General features: G+C 40.0%; 1 protein-coding gene across 8 annotated transcripts in view; it reads left to right on the top strand.

The window, feature by feature from the left end:
* The window catches only part of PPFIBP1 (PPFIA binding protein 1), a 164,327-nt gene that overhangs the window by 86,464 nt on the left and 53,853 nt on the right, over positions 1 to 24,010 (top strand). For all 8 annotated transcript variants that reach the window (XM_008140513.3, XM_054719192.1, XM_054719193.1 and 5 more), the window contains one exon: positions 17,517 to 17,615. In XM_008140513.3, coding sequence (XP_008138735.2) covers positions 17,552 to 17,615 — 64 coding nt within the window. In that variant the 5' untranslated portion in view covers positions 17,517 to 17,551. The remainder of the gene's footprint in view (positions 1 to 17,516; positions 17,616 to 24,010) is intronic.

Below are 24,010 nucleotides of genomic sequence, written 5' to 3'. Positions count from 1 at the left end.
TATTGTTTTTTATCTTTTTAAATCTTTTTTTTCAGCTTTATGGATGTGCCGACACATTATATGTGGCAGGGGTAGTATAAGAAAGTATGAAATACAACCAAGCATATGCAATACTTTGTGATTTCAAAACGAATGGACATTCTCTGGAGGTCATTTTTGGGTCTCTCAGTAGGAATAGGATTTGAATCTGGGAGCAAGTAACCGCTCTGTAAATGTTTGTTTTGAAATGGAAATCGCTGAATGTGTTACATCTAATAGGATTAGTGTGTTATGCTCATTGCCAGGTTATAAAAGGCAGCTGTTGAGTGTTGTCACTGAAAAGAATATAACATGTCCAGAAGATTGTTGCCTATGAAACACGTTCTTCTATATAGAGCAGTGGCTGGGTTGCTCAGGCCAGTTGCACTCTAAACTCTGCCTCATGGGATGCCCTGTACCTTTGTAGTCATGCCCGACTCAGCATCTCACCACTTGTATTAGTTTGCTAGGGCTGCCATAACAAAGCACCACAAACTGGGTGTCTTTCCAAGAGCAATGTCTTCTGTTTCCGGAGACTGGACGTCCATAATCAGCGTGTCGGCAGGGTTGGGACCTTCTGAGGACTTCAAGGGATGGACCTGTTCCGGGCTCCTCTCCTTGGCTTGCAGATGGCTGTCTTCTTTTGTTTTCAGATCATTTCCTTCTGTGCACATTTCTGGGTCCAATTTTCCCCTTTTTACAAGGATACTGGGTGTATTGGAATAGGACTCACCCTAGTGATCCCCTTTTAACTTTATTATCTCTGAAAAGACCCAATCTCCAAATAAGGTCACATTCTGGGGTACTGGGGATTGGGACGTCAACATATGAATTTGGGGGGAGACACAGTTCGGCCCAGCAGAACACCTATAGTTGAGCTTCGATACAAACTAACCTCAGAAATCTAGCAATATTCATTTTGGGATCTTCTATAAGTCACCAAAAAAAATCGGTAAATTAGTTGGATTTTTACCTCTTTTCCTGACCCAGCAGAGCACCTCATGTTGGTGGGGTTGGTTCTGCAGAGAGTAGGGCTCTCTCCCTCATTCATTTCATGAGTCACGAGGCCAAAAAGTGTGAAGTAAATGAAAATAAAGACGAGAGCAGCATCTTTAATAAGGGGACTTCAGCCACTCCCTTCCTATCCAAGTCCATGACCTGTAAAATGTCTAACCCGTTCCAAGTTTCAAGGATTTAAAATATAATAACACGGTGACCCGTAATGTGTTTTTACTTGACACTCTTGTTTTAGTCACACTGTTCTTGCATATCCTTCATTTTCCACATAAGCCTTGTGTAGTTGAGCGGTTTTGACACCCACAGTTCCAATGCTTTGGGCTGACGGTTTATGCCAAGTGCTTGCAGCTTGTGATGCTGTCCAGTGACCCCGTCAGAGGTGTAGATCCTTGAGCCGAAGGATGTCTTCCTTCTCTCCTCCGGGCCTTTCCAGGTTCCTGGGAGATCAGGCATCTTCCAGACCTCTTCCTCTGCAGACCGCCGGGTCCTGTCATACTTGGCTGCCCCTCTCTGTGTTTTAAGCCGACCTCACGCCCTGTTCCCCAGTGTGCCATGTGTCAATGTGACGGGTGTGGATCTTCTTAGGCTTCTGGGTGTTGAGGCACGACTCTAATTTTGTTTCTTTTAGCCCCAGAGATAGGGATGAATGGGATCTTCTCTCCTGACTCTACTAAATAAGTCAACTTTTGACTCCCATCAAGTATATCCTAAAGTATCAGCAATCTGTTAACAAAACTACCATCACTGTGGAAACAGAATTTAGGTCTGGTTAGATACCACATGGCAGCCTCATCATGCCTCTGTGAACCTGTAACATTATGCAAGGAGACGAGGTCGGGGTCCTTTCTGACTCTGTGGGAAAGGCCCCCGTAATAGTTACTGTTAAGGTTATATATACACTGAGTGGCCAGATTATTATGACCACCTGACGTTTGTAGGCAAATTAGCCGTACAATGCATCGTATGGGATATGGAAGCCAAAGGCCTGTTCGAACACCTTTGCTGTCTGCAGTTACCAAGATAAAACATCTCCAATTCGCACAGGAACACAAGGATTGGACAGTCGAGCATTGGAAAAAAGTCATGTGGTCCGATGAATCACGTTTCCGGTTGCATCATGCAGATGGCAGAGTGATAATTTCGCAGAAACAGCATGAAAGCATGCACCCCCACATGCATGAGTACAACCCTTCAAGCTGGTGGGGACAGTGTTATGGTTTGGGGCATGTTTTCCTGGCATGATTTGGGCCCTTTAATTCGTGTGGAACAACGTCTGAATAGCACAACATACCTAAGTATCGTTGCTGATCAAGTTCATCCTATCATGTTGATGGCGTATCCCAATGGAGATGGCTTCTTCCAGCAAGACAATGCGCCATGCCACGGTGCTCGTATTGTGCAGGAGTGGTTTCAAGAACATGAGGGAGACTTTACCTTGCTTAGGTGGCCCCCACAATCATCAGATCTCAATCCAATTGAGCATTTGTGGGACAAAGTTAAAAGAGCCATCAGGCAGCTGGTTCCACAACCATCAAATCTCACAGAACTGGACAGTGCTGTTCATCAGGCATGGTGTCAGATTCTTTGCATCACCTTTCAACATCTCGTGGAGTCAATGCCAAGAAGAATCGCTGCAGTATTGAAGGCAAAAGGTGGCCCAAGGAAGTACTGATGGGTGGTCATAATAATCTGGCCATTCAGTGTATACTAGAGGCCCGGTGCATGACATTCTTGCACTGGTGGTGTGTGTGTGTGTGTGGGGGGGGTGGGGGGAGTCCCCTCAGCCTGGCCTGTGCCCTCTTGCAGTCCGGGACCCCTCAGGGGATGTCTGCCTGCAAGCTTAGCAGGCCCAAACTGGCAGTTGGATATCCCCCGAGGGGTCCTTAGTGCTGTCTTGGAGGCAGGAGAGGCTCCTGCCACCGCTGCTGCGCTCGCCAGCTGTGAGCCCAGCTTCTGGCTGAGCAGTGCTCCCCCTATGGGAGCGCACTGACCACCAGGGGGCAGCTCCTGCATTGAGTGTCTGCCCCCTGGTGGTCAGTGAGCATTATAGCAACTGGTCATTCAGTTGATTTGCATATTAGGATTTTATTATATAGGATTTCCCTAAGACAAAAGGCCAGTTCTCTCTTTCTCCATTAAAAAGCCAACTCCTTTCTTTCTGTCCTCCCCCAAGTCTGAGTACCTCGCTGGGTAGCTCAGTTCGTTGGAGTGTCATTCCATACACCAAAAGGTTGCAGGTTCGATTCCAAGTCAGGGCACATACCTAGGTTGCAGATTCCATCCCTGTTCCGGGAGCATAAGGGAGGCAACCAATCAATGTTTCTCTCCTTTCCTCCCTCCCTCCCTCCCTCTCTCTGCCTCCTTCTCTTTCTAAAATCAATAAACATATCCTTGGGTGAGTATTAAAAAAAGGGTTCTGCATAGCTTTTGGAGAGCTTGTCTCTTTTTACTGTCACAGACCTAGGCCACCAATGCCCCAGCTCTCTCAGTGGGGTGAGCACTTAATAAATGTTATTTGCTTTTCTCACTTCTTTTTCTTCCCTGTTTCTTTGCCTCCTCCCTCCTTTTTTTCTTTCTTTCCTTTTTATGTCCATATCTTCATTGTTGTTGTTTTTAGCATAATTTGTAGGGTAGGAGAGGATTTTTTTCTTTTTTGGTCTGTCACGAGAAAGTATTTATGGAACCAATGAAGGGTGCTGAGCTCTGGGCTTCATGTAGAGCAGAAGGTAAGCGTAAAAGGCCCACACACAATGTTCTCAGCTGGTATCTGGCAGAGACAGAAAACGTAGTTGCATGGAGCCGATATTTATGGAGCCCTTAAAATGGACCAGGCATGTGCAAGGCACCTCACACACATTTTCTCAAATCATTTTCTGAACTCTGAAAACTCAAAAGAGCTGCTACCTTACATTGAAAATATTGTAGCTCTAAAATAAATCGTGGGGCTGTAATATATAGCATAGGAATATAGTTACAATATTGTAATACAACTTTGTACAGTGAAAGTTTCTAGACTTATCATGGAATCACTTGTAAGGTATATAAATGTCAAATCACTTATGTTGTGCACCTGAAACTAATGTAATATTGTATGTCATCTATAATTTTTAAATAAGTACTAGGTCTACTGGTTAATAAGGCGGATTTTTTTTCAATAGATGGAGTTACACATATGTTGATATATATGCAATTTGATATGTATGCTATTTTGTTGTATTGACAACAAGCTTCAAAACTTCATATGTCAAATTTGCTGACAGTGTTAACATCATAGATATTTTTACACTTAAAAATGTCGAATTTCATGCCAAAAAAAAGAGCATTTGTGGGAAGTTTTAATTCATTACTTTATTTTGAAGAAAAGTGCTGCTGAATACTTCGGGAAGCTTATGGTGAACATGCTCCATCTCAAGATACTTGTGAATGCTGGTTTAAACGCTTTAACAGTGATGATTTCGATGTGAAAGACAAAGAACATCCAGGTCAACTGAAGAAGTTTGAAGACCAATAATTACAAGCATTATTGGATGAAGATGCGCATCAAACTAAAAAAAAAAAAACTTGCAGAAAGATTAAACGTTGCTCAGCAAACAATTTTCGATCGTTTACAAGAAATGGGAATGATTTTTAAAGGAAGGAAAATGGGTGCCACATCAACTGAACAAGGAAAACCGAAAAGTCATCAGTAAAATGTTGCTTCAGTGGCACAAAAGAAAGTCTTTTTTTTGCATCGAATTGTGACTGCTGATGAAAAGTGGATTTATTTTGAGAATCCCAAACGCACAAAATCATGGGTTGATCCAGGTCAACCATCAACATCGACTGCAAGGCCAAATCGCTTGGGAAAGAAGACAGTGCTCTGCGTTTGGTGGGATCAGGAAGGTGTGGTGTATTATGAGCTTCTAAAACCAGGTGAAACCATTAATACTGATCACTACCGACAACAAGTAATCAATTTGAACCACGCTTTGATCGTGAAACGACCAGAATGTTCCAGAAGACGGGACAAAGTAATTTTGCTTCATGATGATGCACCATCACACACTTCAAACCAGTTAAAGACACGTTAGAAGATCTTGCCTGGGAAGTATTAACCCACCCGCCGTATTCACCAGACCTTGTTCCTTCAGATTACCACTTGTTCCGATAGATGGCACATGCACTTTCTGAGCAGCACTTCAAAACATACGAAGAAGTGGAAAATTGGGTCTCTGAATGGTTTGCCTCAAAACAAGAAAAGTTCTATTGGGACGGTATCCACAAATTACCTGAAAGATGGAGAAATGTGTAGCTAGCGATGGACATTACTTTGAATAAAGCACTTTTGATGTTTCTCTTGAAATTATCATGTTTTCTTTGATTACAAAATCCGCATTATTAACCGGTACACCTAGTAAAATAATTACAAAGAAAAGGTTACAATCCTGTGCTCTGACTTATAGGGTAAAAATTGAGGGAGGACATCGGGATTTTTGTCACTCTTGTACTGTACTAATATTCTATGGAATTTTTCTTATACTCTGATCAATGGCTATCTATCTTTGTTTCAGAACCATTTGTTTTTCACCTCCTTCTTTTTAGATAAAATTGACATACAACATTTTATTAGTTTCAAGTGTACAACCTAATGATTTGATATTTGTATATATTTTTTCTTGTGATGAAAACTTTAGTAATACTTTGAACAATAAATAATTTTTTTAAAAAGAAAAAACTTTAAAGTTTTACTCTGTTAATGACTTTCAAATATGTAATACAGTATTCTTAACTATAGTCACATGATGTATATTACATCTCCAGGACTTATTTCTTTTATAACTAGAAGTACCTTTTGACCTTCTTTACCCATCTTGCCATCATCATTCCTCTCCTTCCCCTGCCCCCCACCTCTGGCAACCGCCAGTCTATTCTCTATATCTATGAGCCTGTTTTTATTTGTTTGTTTAGATTCCACATATAAATGAGAACATATGGTATTTGTCTTTGTCTGTCTTATTTCACTTAGCATAGTGCCCTCAGTGTCCACTGATGTTGTTATAAATGACAAAATTTAATTCTGTTTATGGCAAAATAATATTCCATTGCAGGTTGTTCTCATTTATTAGCTATTGTAAATAGTGCTGTGATGAACACAGAGGTGCATATATCTTTGGAGTTAGTGTTTTTGTTGTTTTCAGATAAATATCCAGAAATGGAATTGCTGGATCATATGTAATTCTATTTTTAATTTTTTGAGGAACCTCTATTCTGTTTTTCATGGTGGCTGTATCATTTGCATTTCCACCAACAGAGCACAAGGGTCCTCTTTTCTCTATAACCTCACCAACATGTTACTTTTCGTCTTTTGATAAGTTATTTTCACAGGTATGAGATGATAGCACATTGTGGTTTTCATTTGCATTTCCCTGATGATTAGTGATGTTGGCATCCTTTCAGGTATGAGTTGGTCACCCATATGTCTTCTTTAAAAAATGCCTATTGAGATCCTCTGCCCATTTTTTGATCAAGTTGTTTATTTGCTATTGAGGTATATGAGTATTTTTAAAATGTATTTTGGATACTAACCCTTTTATCAGATATATAATTTGCAAATACTTTCTTCCATTCCATCGGTTGCTTTTTCATTTTATTGATTGTTTCTTTTGCTTTGCAAAACCTTTTTTTTTCTTCCTTTTTTTGTTAGTGTAGTCCCACTTGTTTGTTTTGTTGCCTAGAGGAATTGTTTCAATTCAATTTTTTGGCCTTATTTACAAAATATTATGGATTCAATTCCCCATTGAAAACCCCATTGATGCACATTTAGGGTGTTATAGTTCTGTTTTTGTTTGAATCTCTTCTCTGCCACTTTGCAGCCATGTGACCTCTTCAAGTGATGATGATCTTTGATGACTTTTTTTGGTGATAGGATATCCCAAATTGCAGTAGGGATCAGGAGAAAGTATGTGAGGATCACTCGTTTTAAGGTGTAATTGTGAAGAGTCAGAGCTAGATCTGTTAACTTACAAAGGGTGAAGAGAAGGATTTGGGAGTTGTTTTTGGCTGGGAATTTTAGGGCCAAAAGATTTTCAACATATTATTCATGGAAGAGAAGGAAACTGAGGATTAGTGTGTGATTGAAGATATAAAAGAATGAGGGCGTCATTGTTTAAAAGGTTGGGATGAGATCAAGAACAAGGATGAAAAGTTTTCCCTTGACAGAAGACTGTGATCCTGGAATAGGCAAGTAAGTGTACATAGAAATTTTAGCTAGAGGAGCGTTCTCAGGATTCTCTGTATGGCAGGCTAAGAAATAATCTACTGAGATTAAGGGTCTGCACGAATAGGAGTACATTAGGGGAGTGTTTTATAGGAATTTTTGGAGACAGCCATTATGAGGAATGTGATAGGGAGGAAACTAATGATGAATAAAAGGATTGTTGAGTAACATTAAGTGCTCAGTCAAGGTTGAAGTTAGATATCAGGCATTTGAAGTGGAGCCAACCCCACTTTCTCTAGCAGTGCTTGGTACAGCTGAAGCAAGACATAGCAATAGGTTTCATAAGGAAAAATACACCTTTAATACTAAATTACTTTTTAACAGAAGGTAGGACTGGAGGCATCCTGAGATGTCCTTGCTTTGTTTTCCCATATTCTGTATCACCAGCTCACCTACTGTATATTTAAATATATATAGTTACTTATTTATGGTTTCTTGACTTTAGAGCAACAACTTTTAATTTTCTTTCTCTTTTTCTTTTTCTTTCCTGCTATATCCTTAGAATAGTGCCTGGTGTATAATAGATACTCAAGAAATGTTTAGTCGGGGTAAATAAGCGAATAGGAGAGGGGTCTGTGTACTTGGAGAGGCTATGGGATGGGTTGGGACAGGGGTTGGCAAACTTTTTCTGCCAAGGGCCAGATAGTAAACATTTTGGGCTTTGAGGGTTATAACTACTCAAATCTGCAAATAGCGTGAAAGCAGCCACTGATGATAACAAATGACTGTGACTTTCTTCTAATGAAACTTTATTTCCAAAAACAGGCAGTGAGCCAGATTTGGCCTATGGGCTGCAGTTTGCTACTGCCTGGGTTGGGAAATAATTTTTGGCCTTGTTTTCTGGTTCTCATCATCTTTCCCTTAAGCACATCTCCTGCAGCCAGTGCCAGCCATTCAGAACTGAAATATAAATGACTTGAAAAGCATTGTTACCCATTATTACCTGGGTCTGTACTCATTAATTGTACAGAATTTCCATGTCTTTTAAGACTTTAATAGTGAATAACAATGTTAAGGATGTATTTTGTACTTTCAACTGGATAATTTCAGGGCTCTGGCTTTTATTTTATCACCCCCTCCCCGCAACAGCTGAGAACATATCTCTACTGCTGATGGTGGCCAGAAATACATATGCTATAAAAGCAAAAAACGTTGGCATTCCACTTATCGCACAGCCACGAGTGTAACTAACACCCAGTGGAAAGAGAAAGCAACAGAAATTACCCACTAGACAGACAGTTTCGTTTTTAAAATCATTATAAAGTCTTATTCCTCCACAAAACTGTCCCCTCGCCCACATTTTTTCTCACTCTTCCCAGACAATTTGGTATGCTGGCAAGATTCTCCCACTCAAATATCGCATGCTTTGGGCTATGTTGTATGAATGACAAATGATGAAAATTTAGCGCAAAATATGTAGCCCTTATTGCTGTAATTGAAACAAAGTGGACCAGAAATTGTGCTGTGTGGGTGCTGTGCTGCATTGTAATTAGATGTATAAGTAGTTCAAATACACTGAGTGGCCAGATTATTATGATCTCTGAACGCATAATAATCTGGCCACTCAGTGTGTGTGTGTGTGTGTGTGTGTGTGTGTGTATTAGAGGCCTGGTGCATGAATTCGTGCATAGGTGGGGTCCGGCCAGCCTGGCCAGGGGAGGGGACATGGGCGGTTGGCCGGCCTGCCTGCTGGTCGAACTCCTGGTTGAGGGGACAATTTGCATATTAGCCTTTTATTATATAGGATATACACTGAATGGCCAGATTATTATGCATTCAGAGATCATAATAATCTGGCCACTCAGTGTATATGACTGCCATTGCTGTTAATTTTATACAACCAAAAATCTTTGTTTCACTTCTTCGGAATTTCACGGTATGTCATCCGTATCAGTGCTAACAGTTTTCTCCTTGCCATTTCATTATTTCTATCACTTGGCATGTGTGCAGAGAGAACAAATCTGAACCACACTCCCTAGTTCTTGGGGCGCTCTCGCTCCCCGCGTTGCCCCTTCTCTCTCCATCCAGGGTCCGTGGCTGCAGTGTCCAATCCCAGTGCTTGTGCACACACTTATTCCCAACACACACATGCAGGGGTCTCCCGAGCAGTGCTTCTCCAGCCATCTCTGCTGAAGGGCCAGTTTTTTTGTTTTGTTTTTCTTTTCTTTTCTTTTTTATTGATTTCAAGAGAGGAAGGAGAAGGAGGGAGGGAGAGAGGGAGGCAGGCAGGGAGGGAGGCAGGGAGGGAGGGATGGATAGATAGATGATGAGAGAGAATCATGAATCGGCTGCCTCCTGCACATCCCACACTGGGGATTGGGCCCACACTGGGGATTTGGCCCACAACCTAGGCATGTGCCCTGACCAGGAATCGAACCATGACCTCCTGGATCATAGGTCGACACGCAACCACTGCGCCACGCCAGCCAGGCTTGTTTTGTTTTTCAGTCTATCATGGGTTGATTCTTTCTGTAAAACCCAATTTAAAAAAAATGGCTAGGTCAGAAAAACTGGATATCACGGGAAGGTCAGGTTGCTATAAAGTATTCTAAATACTTACTCTCAATTTCTGGACTTATCACATAGTGGACCAGTACCAGAGGGTGGACGAACACCAGCTCACAGACCACATTTTAAATAGCATGACTTTAGAGCAGCCTTTCTCAAGTGCTTTTGACCCAGTGTAAGATATACTTCCCTGTATGATGCTGCAATACATATATATCCACGTCCACATGAATGCGCACATTCTGAAATCACTGGGATGTCAGCTACCTCAAGGCAGAAATGGTTTTCTTTTCTTTTGCTTGTTGTCTTCGCTGTTCTATCTCTAGTGCCTGGCACAGGGTAGGCCTTCCATACTTACTGCATGCAGATGTGTATATATAATCGAATCAAAAGTTTTGCAGAACAGTACTTAACCTTTTTTCTTCCTGTAAGACACTGATGTTGTCTATTTTGCTAAATGAATGTAGATTGCAGTCTACTAAATTTACTTCACTTCCTTCTAATCTTAGGGTCATGACCCGTGACTTGTAAAACACTCCTGTAGAGGCTGCTTCTATATAGGCAACTTGTCCTTCCCCTCCTTTCCGGAGCCTGGAGTAGCTATTCCGTACCCCTGCCCTCCGTGCCCCTGACTTCAGTCTGGGTCTCACATCCCAGAACTGCTTACCTCTTAGCCAGCGAAGCCTGGATTGGTAGACTTGGGTAGGATACTAGGAGCCAGATGGAGTCTATAGATTTTTTAAGAACAAAGAAGAGATGGGTGGGGGTTAGAGTTAGAGTGGTTTGAAAAATTAGAAGTTACAACCTGCTCAGGCCCCCTGATACTCCTCCATATTGGGAGCTAAGTTTGCAAACCCTTAGGAATCACATCATTCTGAAGTAACACAAAATCTTGAACAGTATAAAAATTCGTCCTGTGAGATTATAGATAGAAAGGGTAAGAGCAATGATCAAATTTATCCACATTTATCTTAAAAGTTAAGATGAGGAGATAGGTTTCTGGCTTATGCAGTTAAGAGGGAGGTCACACTGTGGGCCAAAGCGGGGACTGAGAGGGCTGGAACAGTTATGACATAAAAGTGTGTGTGTGTGTGTGTGTGTGTGTGTGTGTGTGTGTGTGTAGCCCTTGGAGCAGAGCACCACGCTGCAAGCCTTTGATGTCCTCCACATGAGGTCAAGGGATCAGAGATCACAAACAGCCTCTGTTTTCACGGAGCTCACAGCTTAATCAAGGAGACAGATCCTGTTAAATGAAGGCTCTTGTTGGAGGTGGGTCATCCTAGTCAGGGCAAACGAGCTGTGTGATTAATACCTACTGACCTCAGTGAGAAGCACGCTTGGGAACAAGATGAGTTTTGGTCTCATATCTTACTTCCTGAGTTACCTTAGGCAAATTTAAAACTTGGTGCAGTCATAGCACCAACAACACTAGATAGGGAGACATGGGGCATTCTTTCGATTTATCACAGTATCTTTAGACTTACTGATATTTAATACATATCAGTTTTTCAAATACCAGCAACATCCTCTTATTCAAAAAGTAAAGGATCTTGGCTTATTGTATGAACCTTTGTATCCACTCCTTTCTGGTTGTCATTCCTAAATATTAATAGCATGCAGATGAAAAGCTCATTTCCTTTTATCTTCCCCTATCTTCCCTTGCTGCTTCATTTATTTTAGTACTTCCCAGCTTTGCCCCATCATTTTTGTTGCTCTTTATGTTAGTGAGCAAGAGAAGTAACTTTTACTAATACACAGTCATTTATACTCCCCTTTTTTATGGTCTGCCTTACAATTCTCTGTGAGAGGCTCTTCTGTTTTCTGAGTGTGTTTGTGTTTATGCAGGTGGTTAATATAACAAGTATTTTCTTATTTGGTTTGTAAATATTTGCTGAGCCTTTGGTATGCTTGAAGTTATGATAGAAAAAATGGAAATATTTAAGACAACATATCATGATGAAGGGTGTTTGAAAATCCTCTTGTCTAAAGATATGAATGGAAAAATGTAATATTTTATTATGGAAAATCTCAAATATATGAAAATGTAGGTAGAATAGGATAATGTTGCCCCATATACTTATCACTCACCTTCAACAATGTTCAAATCAGGGCTAATCTTATTTCATCTATATCTTCACCCTATTCCCCTCTTTATTATTTCAAAGCAAATTCCACATATTATATTATTTCATTCATAAATATTTTACTAATCATCTCCAAAAATAAGAGCTCTTACAAAAAGAACTATTAAAACTTCAAAATTAAAATAATTCCTTAATATCACCAAATATAGTCAGTGTTCAAATTCATAGTTATATCATCAACTAGAGGCCTGGTGCACGAATTCGTGCATAGGTGGGGTCTGGCTGGCCTGCCCTGATTGGGTCGATTGAGAGGTGGGACTGGCTGGGGGGAGGGACCACAGGCAGTTGGCTGGCCGGACCCACCCCCTGGTCAAACTCCCGGTTGAACTCCCGGCCAAGGAGACAATTTGCATATTAGCCTTTTATTATATAGGATATTTTACTTATTTTACAGTTTGGCAAATTTTCTAATGTGCTATAATATTAGATATCACCCCTGCTGCTAACATCCCCATCCTTTTTGTTTTCAGCACTTGGCCTGTCCCTTGATCTCCACTTCTTACCATGTTTTCTTTTTCACGTGATTCTGAATTGATTTTCCTGGGATGTTAGAGCAGATTGAAGGTGAAAGGATTTGGACTCACACAGTGGGGAGGAGAAAGTATGTGATGACAGATACATAGCAGACAACCAGAAAGCAAGGAGGATTGCTTAAGAATCTTAACATGTTGCAGACATAAGGACTTAGTGGAAGTTTAAAGGGAGGATTTTTCAGGTTAAAACATAATTGCTTCTTCAGAGCTGTGATTCTTGGATCAAAAGTAAGAAGCGGGGGCTGCGGAGAGGAGCTCTGCCCTTGTTTACCTTGGTAGCCAGTTCCAACCTCATCTGGGTGGGGCGTGTGTCCCAGGAGGAAAGACGGCCTCTTTAGTCCTGTGATGGAGTGTGCTCTAGAATCACATGAACAGCTTGAAAAACCCAGGTTGGTGCGGCCCAAGGATGTACATTCTAACTAACTCCCAGGTGATGCTGCTGCTGGTCCAGGAACCATAGCTTGATAACCACTGATAGTCCTTCCTACTACCTGTTGGTCTTCCCATTTTTAAGACATTTTATCTTTCCTAAGATTGTATTGCTGCATACATTGGAACCCATTGTGTAATTGATGTAACATCCCTAGTGAGCATCTTTGGGGAAAAATTGGTGAGAAACCTGTGGGTGATTTATATGAAAATATATTGTTTTTATAATGATCATATGATAATATGGCGCTTTACCAGCCTAGTGGAATGGATGTAAACATGCTCTTTCATTTTTCTTTTTTTCAAAATGCCATCAGCTTATTGGTCTAGTTAAGGATTACTTTGGTTTATTTTTTTAAGTTTGTTTTTTATTGTTGACCGTATTACAGGTGTTCCCTATTTCCCACCCCCCCCCCCCACCGTGGACCCCGCCCCTCCACTGCATGGAACATTCTCTCTTTCAATGAAAGATTTTTTTCTCTCTTAAGTGTCTTAATCTCAGTGAATTGTATCCATCTCACGGCACAAAATTAGAAGTTCTCTTTCAAACCTAAACATTCTACCTAAGGAAAGCTGAGAAGAAAGCTAGGACAGATGTCATTCTCACCAGAGTTTAAAACAAACTTTGTAATTTCCACACAGCCTGTCTTTCTTTCTTTCTTCACAGAGAGACTGGGCAGCTAGCCTGACCTAAAACATCAGTTAGTCAGCAACTCTGCAAAAACTTGTGTTTTTTCTGCCAAACTTTTAGCCACCACACCCATTGCTGGAACTTTCCCTGGTATTTTACCCCATTCAAGTCTGCTCTAAATGGGTTCTAACCAAGCTTGAAATATACCCCAAACTTGCTTCTGTTGGGTCTCTTTTTGTCCCTTACTCTAATATATGAATATTATTCCCAGGTTCTTGCTTTTCTAAGACTATTCTAAACTTATTTTAAATTAAGTCATGGGAATAGGAAACCACTAGATTGAGGACTCATACAAACAGAGCTAGTCTTGTCTGTTCACATCACACAAGTAAGGGTTTTCTCAGGTTTGAACTCTGACCTTTAACTCAAACCAAATTCCTTTGTTGTGGTGGTTGTATTTTCTGGTGCCTTTTCCTTCAGCAAGTCATTCAAAGAAGTATACGTATATTAGTTATTTAGAATCCAGAAATCATTTTTGCTATTCTCTGAGAATCAATGGATGTTGAAATTTTAATTTTCTAAATGGTTCTGTCCATCCAAAAGACCAAATTATAATCAGCAGGTCTCTGGGTAAACAAAGAATTAGAACAGAGGGACCTGGATATTCTGTCTCTTATTTTTGGACCTCAGATCTGTACTTGGATTATTCATTATCCTTGATTTGTGATGTATTGTCACTCTAAGTCCATGCATTTCATCCATTATATAAATTCATTTACTTATTTAGTTAACTTTTTTAAAGTACAATTTCATTTTAAATTTCTAACGATCATCTTCATTCCTAGTTTTTAAAATTTGAGATGAGATTTCCATATATTGAAATGCACACATCTTAAATGTATAGTTTGATGAATTTGACAAATGTATAAACTTGTGTAACCAACACCTCAATTGACACATTAAACAGGAAGTTCCCCAGTACCTCCTTTAATCATTTGCCACTTCCTACAGATAACTATTGTTCTACTTTCTATCACCGTAGATTGCCCGTCCTTGAATATCATAGAAAAGGAATCATACAGTACATAGTCATTTATGTCTGGCTTCTTTTGCTCAACATACTGTTGCATGTATCAACAGTTCAGTCTTTGTTATTGTGGAGTAATATTTCATTGTATTGGAATAACATTCCATTGCATTAAGTATGTGAGAACACCCAGGAGAATCTTCCTCTCAGACGTGTTTTTGAGGATATAGGACAATCTTTTTAAGAGTATAGTATTTTCTGAAGGCTTTTTATTTAGCCTTTCTATTTTTGACAATATTTTGACCCATTCATGACAATTGGCATAGCTTTATCAACACAGATGCTCACTCAGTTAGGCTGACTCTAAAATACCGCAGGCCATTGGCAAGTCTGAGTTTTAATATATATGGAAATTCTATTCTTAGTGTTAGTGTTTCACCACCTCAGGCTTCTGCTCTCATTCTTCTCTGTAATCCTTTAAAGCCCATTTGGAATTTATTGAGACTTACTTTGTGGCCTTGTGTACATGGCCCATCATGGTGAATATAACTTGGACTTGAAAAGTATATTCTGCATTTAAGTGTTTTGTTCTATAAATTGAATTAGGTCAAGATGGTTACATTTTCACCACCCTTAAAAGTATTCCTGCCCTAACAGGTTTGACTCAGTGGATAGAGTGTTGGCCCATGGACTGAAGGGTCCCGGGTTCGATTCTGGTCAAGGGCACATACCTTGGTTGCAAGCTAGATCCCCGTTGGGGAGTATGCAGGAGGCAACCAATGGCTGTGTCTCTCTCACATTAATGTTTCTCTCTCTCTCTCTCTCTCTCTCTCTCTCTCTCTCTCCCCATCCCTTCACCCTCTCTAAAAATCAATGGAAAATATCCTCGGGTGAGGATTAACAACAACAACAAATGTAATCCTGTACTCTTTAGCTATCACCCACCTTTTCTATATTACATGCATATTTATTATTTTTACTGCCTGTCCTCTCCTTACTGTTACATGTAGCATATTATGTGATAAATATAGAGATCAAGAGTAAACATTTATAAGTTTTTTTAACAGTGAAATATTGTCATTATAGTTTTATGTTATTATACAAAGGATTGGTCTCTAAAGAATTGGAATTTTTTTTAAAAAAAATTGGTTCTTTACTGCTTTGAAAATTATGGCCTAGATTCTTATACCTCCATGTATAAGAGGTTCTGGACAGAACAGAGAAGTAGATAATTACCTGTCATACTTGGAAGTGTTTCGTGCCCTACACAAATCATAGTTGCTAGCAAAGAAAATCAATCCTTGTTTTTATAAATTGGTGGGGCAGTGAGAGTTTTTCATTGTGAGCATTACTTTGTTTTATTAGCATTTCCCATGTTTATTGCTGAGCTGACGTGTGTTCCTTTCTATATATCTCATGATATCTAGAGCGCTTTGAAGCGCTTTTACAATGAAGGTAATGCAAGCCACTTAATTATATGAAAGTATAGGACTGAAGGCCATTCGGCTTAATCCTTTATGTTCTCAGTTTTCGCGTTTTAAGTTTTCCAGCCTGAAGTGCGATTATTAAATCTGTGCCCCACCTCGCTGGATTAGCTGAATGTGCAAGCAAGTTTTTGAGAACTACCGAGGCTCATAACCTGGCTTGTTAACCACCTGAATTCTGGTAACTGTGAATGCACGCCTTGGGTATTTTCGTGCTGTAGTATTTCCACATAACATGGTAGAGATATTTTATACCTTCTGAGGTAAGTAAAGTTCTGGGAAACTCTTAGATGAAATCTATAAAAACTATAAAAACAAAGTAATATTTCACAATGATTAGATGGCTTATTATTAAAATGAATGTACATAAGAAGTGATCCAACAAGCTTTTTATCAGAACTGTAAGTGTGTTTATAAAAAATAAAGTGGTAAGTGAGATCTGGCTGCTTAGAAACAAAGGGCAAAGGTTTCTATTAAGCAGCATACCCTTCATTTCCCATCTGCAAAGTCGCAGAAGCCTTATTTAGGCCTATTGGGAAAAGTTGTCTGGTACCTGAAATGCATTAATTAATATTGAAAAACATATAATTTGACTTTTTCCTGCTTTGACCAAATTTCTTGCAAGGCTATACGTTCAGTCAATTTTTTGAATAGGTAAAAGAGTGAGTAGCCAGTGACAATTTCAGCGTAAACCTATCTTTCAGCTAGAGAATCAGATAAGAAATTATAATATTGTTGGAAATCAGACCTAGGCTAAAAATTGGTCTTTGCTATATTTACTTGGCATGTTTCCTTGCAAAAAAATCAACAAACATCTTTGATTTCATTTGTAAAACGAAGATGAATGTATCCATTTTATAGGGTTGCTGTTATGATTAAGGATTGTGGATAATTTATGTAAATGTATAGGGACCATTGTAGACACTTGATGCATGGTAGCTATTGTTACATTAAACAATAGCAGTTGATTTGTGTGTGTTTACTATATACGCACACAATGAGAACCATTTTCTTATACAAGTCTTATGGTAATCCTTATACAGAAAAAAGGGGGGCAACATTAAGAGAGTAGAGATTGGTTTTGGCTGGAACAGGGAGGGAGAAAGCTCTGGTCTACCCAGCATTCCTCAGGGCCCCGAGCAAGGCTCCACAGCCAGGCCTGGTACCCCTCATGGAGACCTAGAGCTCTGTAGAGTGCGGCATGGAAAGCATTCTGCACTTGAAACACCTTGAGTGCAAGAACGGAATCTTGTTTCATTAACTGATACAGGTATAGCAGTGGTCTCGCAGTGTAGTAAGCGACGGTTGGCCGCAGCTCGTTAAATGTTTCAATTAATTCAGGTCTACTACTTCACAAATTCTCCCTATTTGCCTGCCAGGTGGAGTTATCATTTGAAGTTGAATTATCAAACCTGCCAGGAAGCATGAGTCATTTAAAGGATGTAATGATAACATCATTATTTTTTCAGATCCAGGTTGGAATTTGCCCTTCACAAATAACAAAATGATGAGTGATGCAAGTGACATGTTGGCTGCGGCGTTGGAGCAGATGGATGGTATTATAGCAGGTAATGTGCATCCTCTAAAATATGGAATCATGCCATTTATTCTGCTCTCTTGGCTTTTTCATTACAGCTGTTTTATTACCTTTCCACTTTCTTATTTTCACTTATTGGCTCTCTCCAATGCCTTTAGGGTCCCCATGGTTCATCCTTGACCCTCTTTCCCATTTTCTTCCAGAATTTTTATTTTTTTCAAAAAATGTTCAATTAGAGTTGACATTCAATATTATTTTATATTAGTTTCAGGTGTATAGCATAGTGGTCAGATGATTATGTAATTTATGAAGTGATCTGTCGATAATTCTAGTAGTCATTTGGCACCATACCTAGTTATTACAATATTATTGACTATATTCCCTATACTGTACTTTACATCTCCATGACTATTTAGTAACTACCAATCTGTACTTAATCTCTTCACCTTTTTCACCCAATCTCCCTAATCCCCTCTCCTCTGACAACCAGCAGTCTGTTCTCTGTAACTATGATTCTGTTTCTGTTTTGTTTGTTGATTTATTATGTTCTTTGGAGTCTACATATAAGTGAAGTCATATGGTATTGTTTTTCTCTGACTTATTTTACTTAGCCTAATAAGGTCAATCCATGTTGTCACAAATGGTAAAACTTCATTCTTTTTTTTATGGCTGAGTAGTATGATACATTTATACAATTTATTCTATTGTATAAATGTATCATATCTTCTTTATCCAATATCTATTGATGGGCACTAGGATTGCTTCCATATCTTGGCTATTGTAAATACTGCTGCAATGAACATAGGGGTATTAGTGTTGAATTTAATTAGTGTTTTGGATTTTTTCAGATATATATATCAAGTAAGTGTAATTGATGGGTCATAGGTAATTCTATTTTTAAGGAACCTCCATACTGTTTTCCATAGTGGCTGCACCAATTTGCAATCCCACCAGTAGAGTAGGAGGGTTCCCTTTCCTTCACATCCTCACCAACGTTTGCTCATTGTTGATTTATAGATGATAGCAATTCTGACATGTGTGAGGTGATAGTTCATTGTGGTTTTAATTTAATTTCTCTGGTTAGTGACGTTGAGCATCGTTTCATATGTCTATTTGTCATCTGTGTGTCCTCTTTGGAGAAATGTCTATCATATCCTCTGCCCATTTTTTAAACTGGGTAGTCTGTTTTTTTGGTGTTAAGGTGTATGAGTTTTTTAAAAATTTTGGATATAAACCCCTTATCGGATGAATCATTGGCAAATATCTTTTTCCATTCAGTAGATTTTTTTTTCATTTTGTTATTTGTTTTGTTTCTTTTGCTGTGAGTTCCGTTTGTTTATTTTTTTTCCATTTGTTTCCCAAGGAGATATATCAGAAAAAAATATTACTAAGAACAATGTCAGAGAGTTCACTGCCTAAGTTTTCTGGTTTTATTTATTTGGGTCCTCTCTTTTTTCTTAATGAGTATTGTTAAAGGTTTTCAAAGAACCAGCTCTTGGTTTCACTAATCTTTTTTTTTTTTTTTTTTTTTTTTAGGCTCTATTTTGTTTATTTCCACCCTGGTTTTTATTATTTCCTTCCTTCTATTCACTTTGGGTTCTGTTTGTTACTCTTTTTCTAGTTCCTTTAGGTGTAAGGTTAGGTTGTTTGTATGTGATTGTTCTTGTTTCTTTCTTTATTTTTTATAATTTGAATCTCAGAAAAACAACAAATGATTTGATAGTATATTTGTTCCCAGTATTGTATAGGATTACTTAATACTACGAAAGTATTAATTTTTTAAATTTTAAATCATTTTTTATTTATCAATTACAGTTGACATAGATTTTAATATTAGTTTCAGGTGTACACCCCAGTGATTAGACATTACATAACTTACTAAGTGATCATCCCGATAACTCTTGCACCCATCTCTCACCGTACATGGTTGTTAGAATATTATTGACTGTATTCCCTATGCTGTACTTTACATCCCCATGACTATTCTGTAACAACCAAATTGTACTTCTTAATCACTTCACTTTTTTCACCCATTCCCCCAACACCCCTCTCATCTGGAAGCCATCAAAATGTTCTCTATATCTGTGAATCTGTTTCTGTTCTGCTGGTTTGTTTATTTTGTTTTATTAGAGTCAATTGTTGATACATATGTATTATTGCCATTTTATTGTTCATATTTTTTATCTTTTTTTTTCTAAAGACCTTTAACATTTCATATAATACTGGTTTGGTGGTGATTAACTCTGTTAGCTTTTTCTTGTCTGGGAATCTCTTTATCTCTCTTTCAATTTTAGAATGATAGTCTTTCTGTGTAGAGTAGTCTGGTTGTAGGTTCTTACTTTTCACCACTTTGAATATTTCGAGCCAACCCCTTCTGGCATGCCATGTTTTTGTTGAGAAATTGTCTGACAGTCAATTTCTGGGAGTTCCCTTGTAGGTAACTCTCTTTCCTTTGCTGCTTTTAAAATTCTGTCTTTGTCTTTTAATATGTGCCATTTTAATTATGATGTGTCTTGGTATGTGCCTCTTTGCATTTCATCTTGTTTGGGACTCTCAACTTCCTTGACCTGTATGTCTATTTTCTTCATTAGGTTAGGGAAGTTTTTAGTCATTTTTTCAATTAAGGTCTCCATTCTTTGCCTTTCTCTCTGCCTTCTGGTACCCTTATGATGGAAATGTTTTTATGCTTGACATTGTCCCACAGGTACCTTAAATATCTTCGTTTGGGTGGGTGTTTTTTGCTACCTTGACTTCCAGATCACTGATTTGATCCTCTGCTCCATCTAATCTGCTGTTGATTCCTTCTAGTAAATTCTTCATTTCTGACTGGTTCTTTTTTATGGTTTCTATGTTCTTTTTTATGCTTACTCTCTTTGTAGAAGTTCTCACTAAGTTCCTTGAGCATCCTTAAAACCAGTGTTTTAAACTCTATATGTGGTAGATTGCTTGCCTCTCTTTCATTTAGCTCTTTTTCTGAAGATTTCCCTTGTTCTTTTATTTGTGACATGTTTCTTAGTGTCCCCATGTTGGCTGTCTCTTTGTGTTTGTTTCTATGTATTATATACATCTGCTACATCTTCCAGTCTTCATGGGATGGCCTTATGTAATATGTGTTCTGAGGGGCCAAATTGGACAGTTCCCCTGATCACCTGAGCCAGGTGTCCCAGAAGTATCCCTTGTGTGGGTTGTATGTGCCTTCCTGTTGTAGTTGAGACTTGATTGCCATTGAGACTTCAGTAGGTGCAATTGACTCTCAGGTTTACTAGCAGGGAGATTGGCCATGACCACAATGTACATGCTGCTGTGCAGTGTTGATCTCAGGGAGCAGGATTTGCCCCAGTGGTGCCTGCTGACTACTCTTTGGGCATGCCACCTGTGCAGCTAATCTGGTAGTGCTCCGTTATGGTCTGAAGCTAGCCACTAGGTGTGCTCTGTGTTGGTTCCAAGGCTTCTTGTGAGGGTCTCCAGTGCAGGTCAAGGTTAGACACTGCCTGTAATTGGTCCGGGGCTACCTGTGGTTGGTGGCTGTCTGTATTGGATCTGGATGCACATGCAAGAGGTCACACTGTGAACCAAGGCCAGCTGCCACCAGTATTGGGTCTAGGGCAGGTCAGCAAAAGTCCCAAGGCACCCTGAGATCTGCCGCTGCCTGCCAGCTACCTTTAAGGCTCAGCTGCTGAAAGAACTTTCAGTGATATGTGAGTTTGGTGAGGCAGGGTCTCAGGGAGTCGCCAGGGTGGGGTGAGTGGTGTGTTCTCCAAGTTAATACAGATTCATATTTGGCACCAGTGCTGACCCTGAGGACGCTCAGCAAAAGTCTCACTGGGGCCGAAACCGGTTTGGCTCAGTGGATAGAGCGTCGGCCTGCGGACTCAAGGGTCCCAGGTTCAATTCCGGTCAAGGGCATGTACCTTGGTTGCGGGCACATCCCCAGTAGGGGGTGTGCAAGAGGCAACTGATCGATGTTTCTCTCTCATCGATGTTTCTAACTCTCTATCCCTCTCTCTTCCTCTCTGTAAAAAATCAATAAAATATATTTTTTAAAAAAAGTCTCAATGGGCTAGCCACCCTCCGCCCTAGGCCTGTGGACCTTTGTGGATGGTGGGGGTGGGGGTGGCTCTCAGGAAGTCATCAGGGTGGAGCTGGTGGAGTTCACCAGGCTAATACAGATTCAGATTTGGCCAAGTGAGGGGAGGGCTCAACACAGGGACAATGGTAGCTGTCCTTCAGCCCTTCCCCTAAAACCACACAACTCACTTTCTCTCTGTATGTCTCTGGCGCCCCTGGAGTGTGATAAGAATTCCTCGAGAGTTTTTAAAGAAAGACTGCCATGTGGACTCAGGGCGGCTGCTGTTGAAAGAGCCTTAGGGCTTGTGCAAGTTGGGCAGGGCAAGGTCTCAGGGAGTTGTCAGGGTGGAACGAGTGGACTTCAGCAGGTTAATGCAGATACAGATTTGGCTTTATGGGAGGAGGACTCAGCACAGGGACCGTGGCGGCAGTGCCACCACACAACTCAGTTTCTCCCTGTATGTCTCTGGAGCCCCCCGAAGCTGCTGTCTCTCCACCAGCGCCCAAGGTGAGTGCCTGCCAGCAAGAATTTTTTTGCATGGGTGGGCCCTTTAAGAAGATGCCTGTGCTTCTAACACTCACCGAGTTGTTAAGTGGGCTCCTCTTCCCAGCACTGGTGTTTCATGCTGGGAAGCCTGGTGTGTAGCTGAGACCCCTCACTCCTCAGGGAGTACCTCTGCAGCTGAAATATCCCTCCGGATTTTCAACTGCCACCCGTGGGTGTCCAGCCAGCCTGTTCCACATCTCCGCCCCTCCTATCAGTCTCAATGTGGTTGCTTCTTTATATCCTTTAGTGACAGGGCTTCTCTTCAGCCAGTTTTCAGGTGGCTGTCCAGGTTGGTTGTTCTATCATTTAGTTGTAATTTTATGTGGTCATGGGAGGAGGTGAGTGCACTGTCTACCTACCTACCACCATGTTGATTGGAACTCCTCCTGGTTTAGTGTTATGTTTAGGTTAGAATTCGGTTTAGGGTTTGGGTTAGCTATGAGGTTAGGTTTAGAGTTAGATTTCAGATAAGGGTTAGTTTTAGTGTTCGTGGTGAGTTCAGCATTAGGTTTAGGGTTAGCTTTAAATTTTGGGTCATGGGTTGCTGTTAGGATTAGGGTTAGGCTTAGGTTTAAAGGTAGAGTTAGGATTACAGCTTAGTTTAGAATTAGCATTAGGGTTAGGGTAAAATGTTTGTGTTTATTTCAGTATTATGGTTACGGGGGAGGATTTATGTTAGGTATTGGGGGGACCTCGGCAGCTGAGATATCCCTCAGATTCTTAATCGCCATATGAGAGGAGGTAAGTATAGCAGACACACACCTACTCTGCCATCTTGACCGGACCCCCATTCCAGCAGTATTCTTAAATTTTACTTTTAAGATGTCAAAAATTCCGATAGCATCTTGGGCTTCTGATCAAGGTTCCTGGCAGTCTGTGGACCACACTTTGAAGGCTATGGCTTTTCCCAGTATCCATGAGTGTTCCGATCTGTTTCCTTGAATTTAACATTCACTTTAGCACCAGTGACTCACATCTACTTACTTTCCCAATTCTTTTGTTATCCTTCATATCTCTATCTCTTACTGCCAGTAAGGGATTTCCCCTGAAATATCCCATAGACACATCAATGTCAGTATTTTAAAAAACATTGAACTCATTATATTTCCTCGGGAACCTCTATAGCAATCTTTCATCTCAGCTTTACAGGGTTCCTGTGGAGATTGATAGAGAGGGTCATGTGAAACATTTAGCACTGTGCTTAGCATATCGATGGCAACCACTGTTATAGTTTTGCAGATTTGAGTCCAGATCATCTGTCCAGTATTAGGAGGCTCAGTGTAATGGACTAGTAGAGAGGGACTCTCCCCCGTTGTTAGAATTGATCAAGCCAGACAGCCAACCGGAGAGACAGCTAACACGTCGGTTCTCAAGTATCATCCAATTGTAAGATTTTCAGATTTATGAGGTGATAGCCTAAATATTGTAATTACTTATTTAAGTGTGAAGTTTGCATTTATATTTGACAGTATGTATATTTAACAGACTAGAACATTAAAAACCAAAGAGATGAAGAGGTCTATACGAGTACTTTCAGAATGGGCTGTGGGTCAGTTGTGTGGGTTTAAATAGCAGAATGTTTTCTCTTATAATTAATTGAAAACAACAATGGCTGTAAAATTATTGTTTGAAGCTAATTTTAGCAAGAGCATTTGATGTGAGGCTGCAAGCAAAATCATGGCGGAAATGTTGATACACACTTGCTCAGACATTCACATACGAATATATACATGTAATTCATTCCACTTCTTCAGAGATTAAGTTCTGGCAAGTACCTGGGAGCTGGCCCTCTTGCCTTTGAAATTATGCTA

This window comes from Eptesicus fuscus, chromosome 7, assembly GCF_027574615.1.
Source record: "Eptesicus fuscus isolate TK198812 chromosome 7, DD_ASM_mEF_20220401, whole genome shotgun sequence".
Lineage (NCBI taxonomy): Eukaryota > Metazoa > Chordata > Mammalia > Chiroptera > Vespertilionidae > Eptesicus > Eptesicus fuscus.
This window is presented reverse-complemented; position numbering and strand designations above follow the sequence as displayed.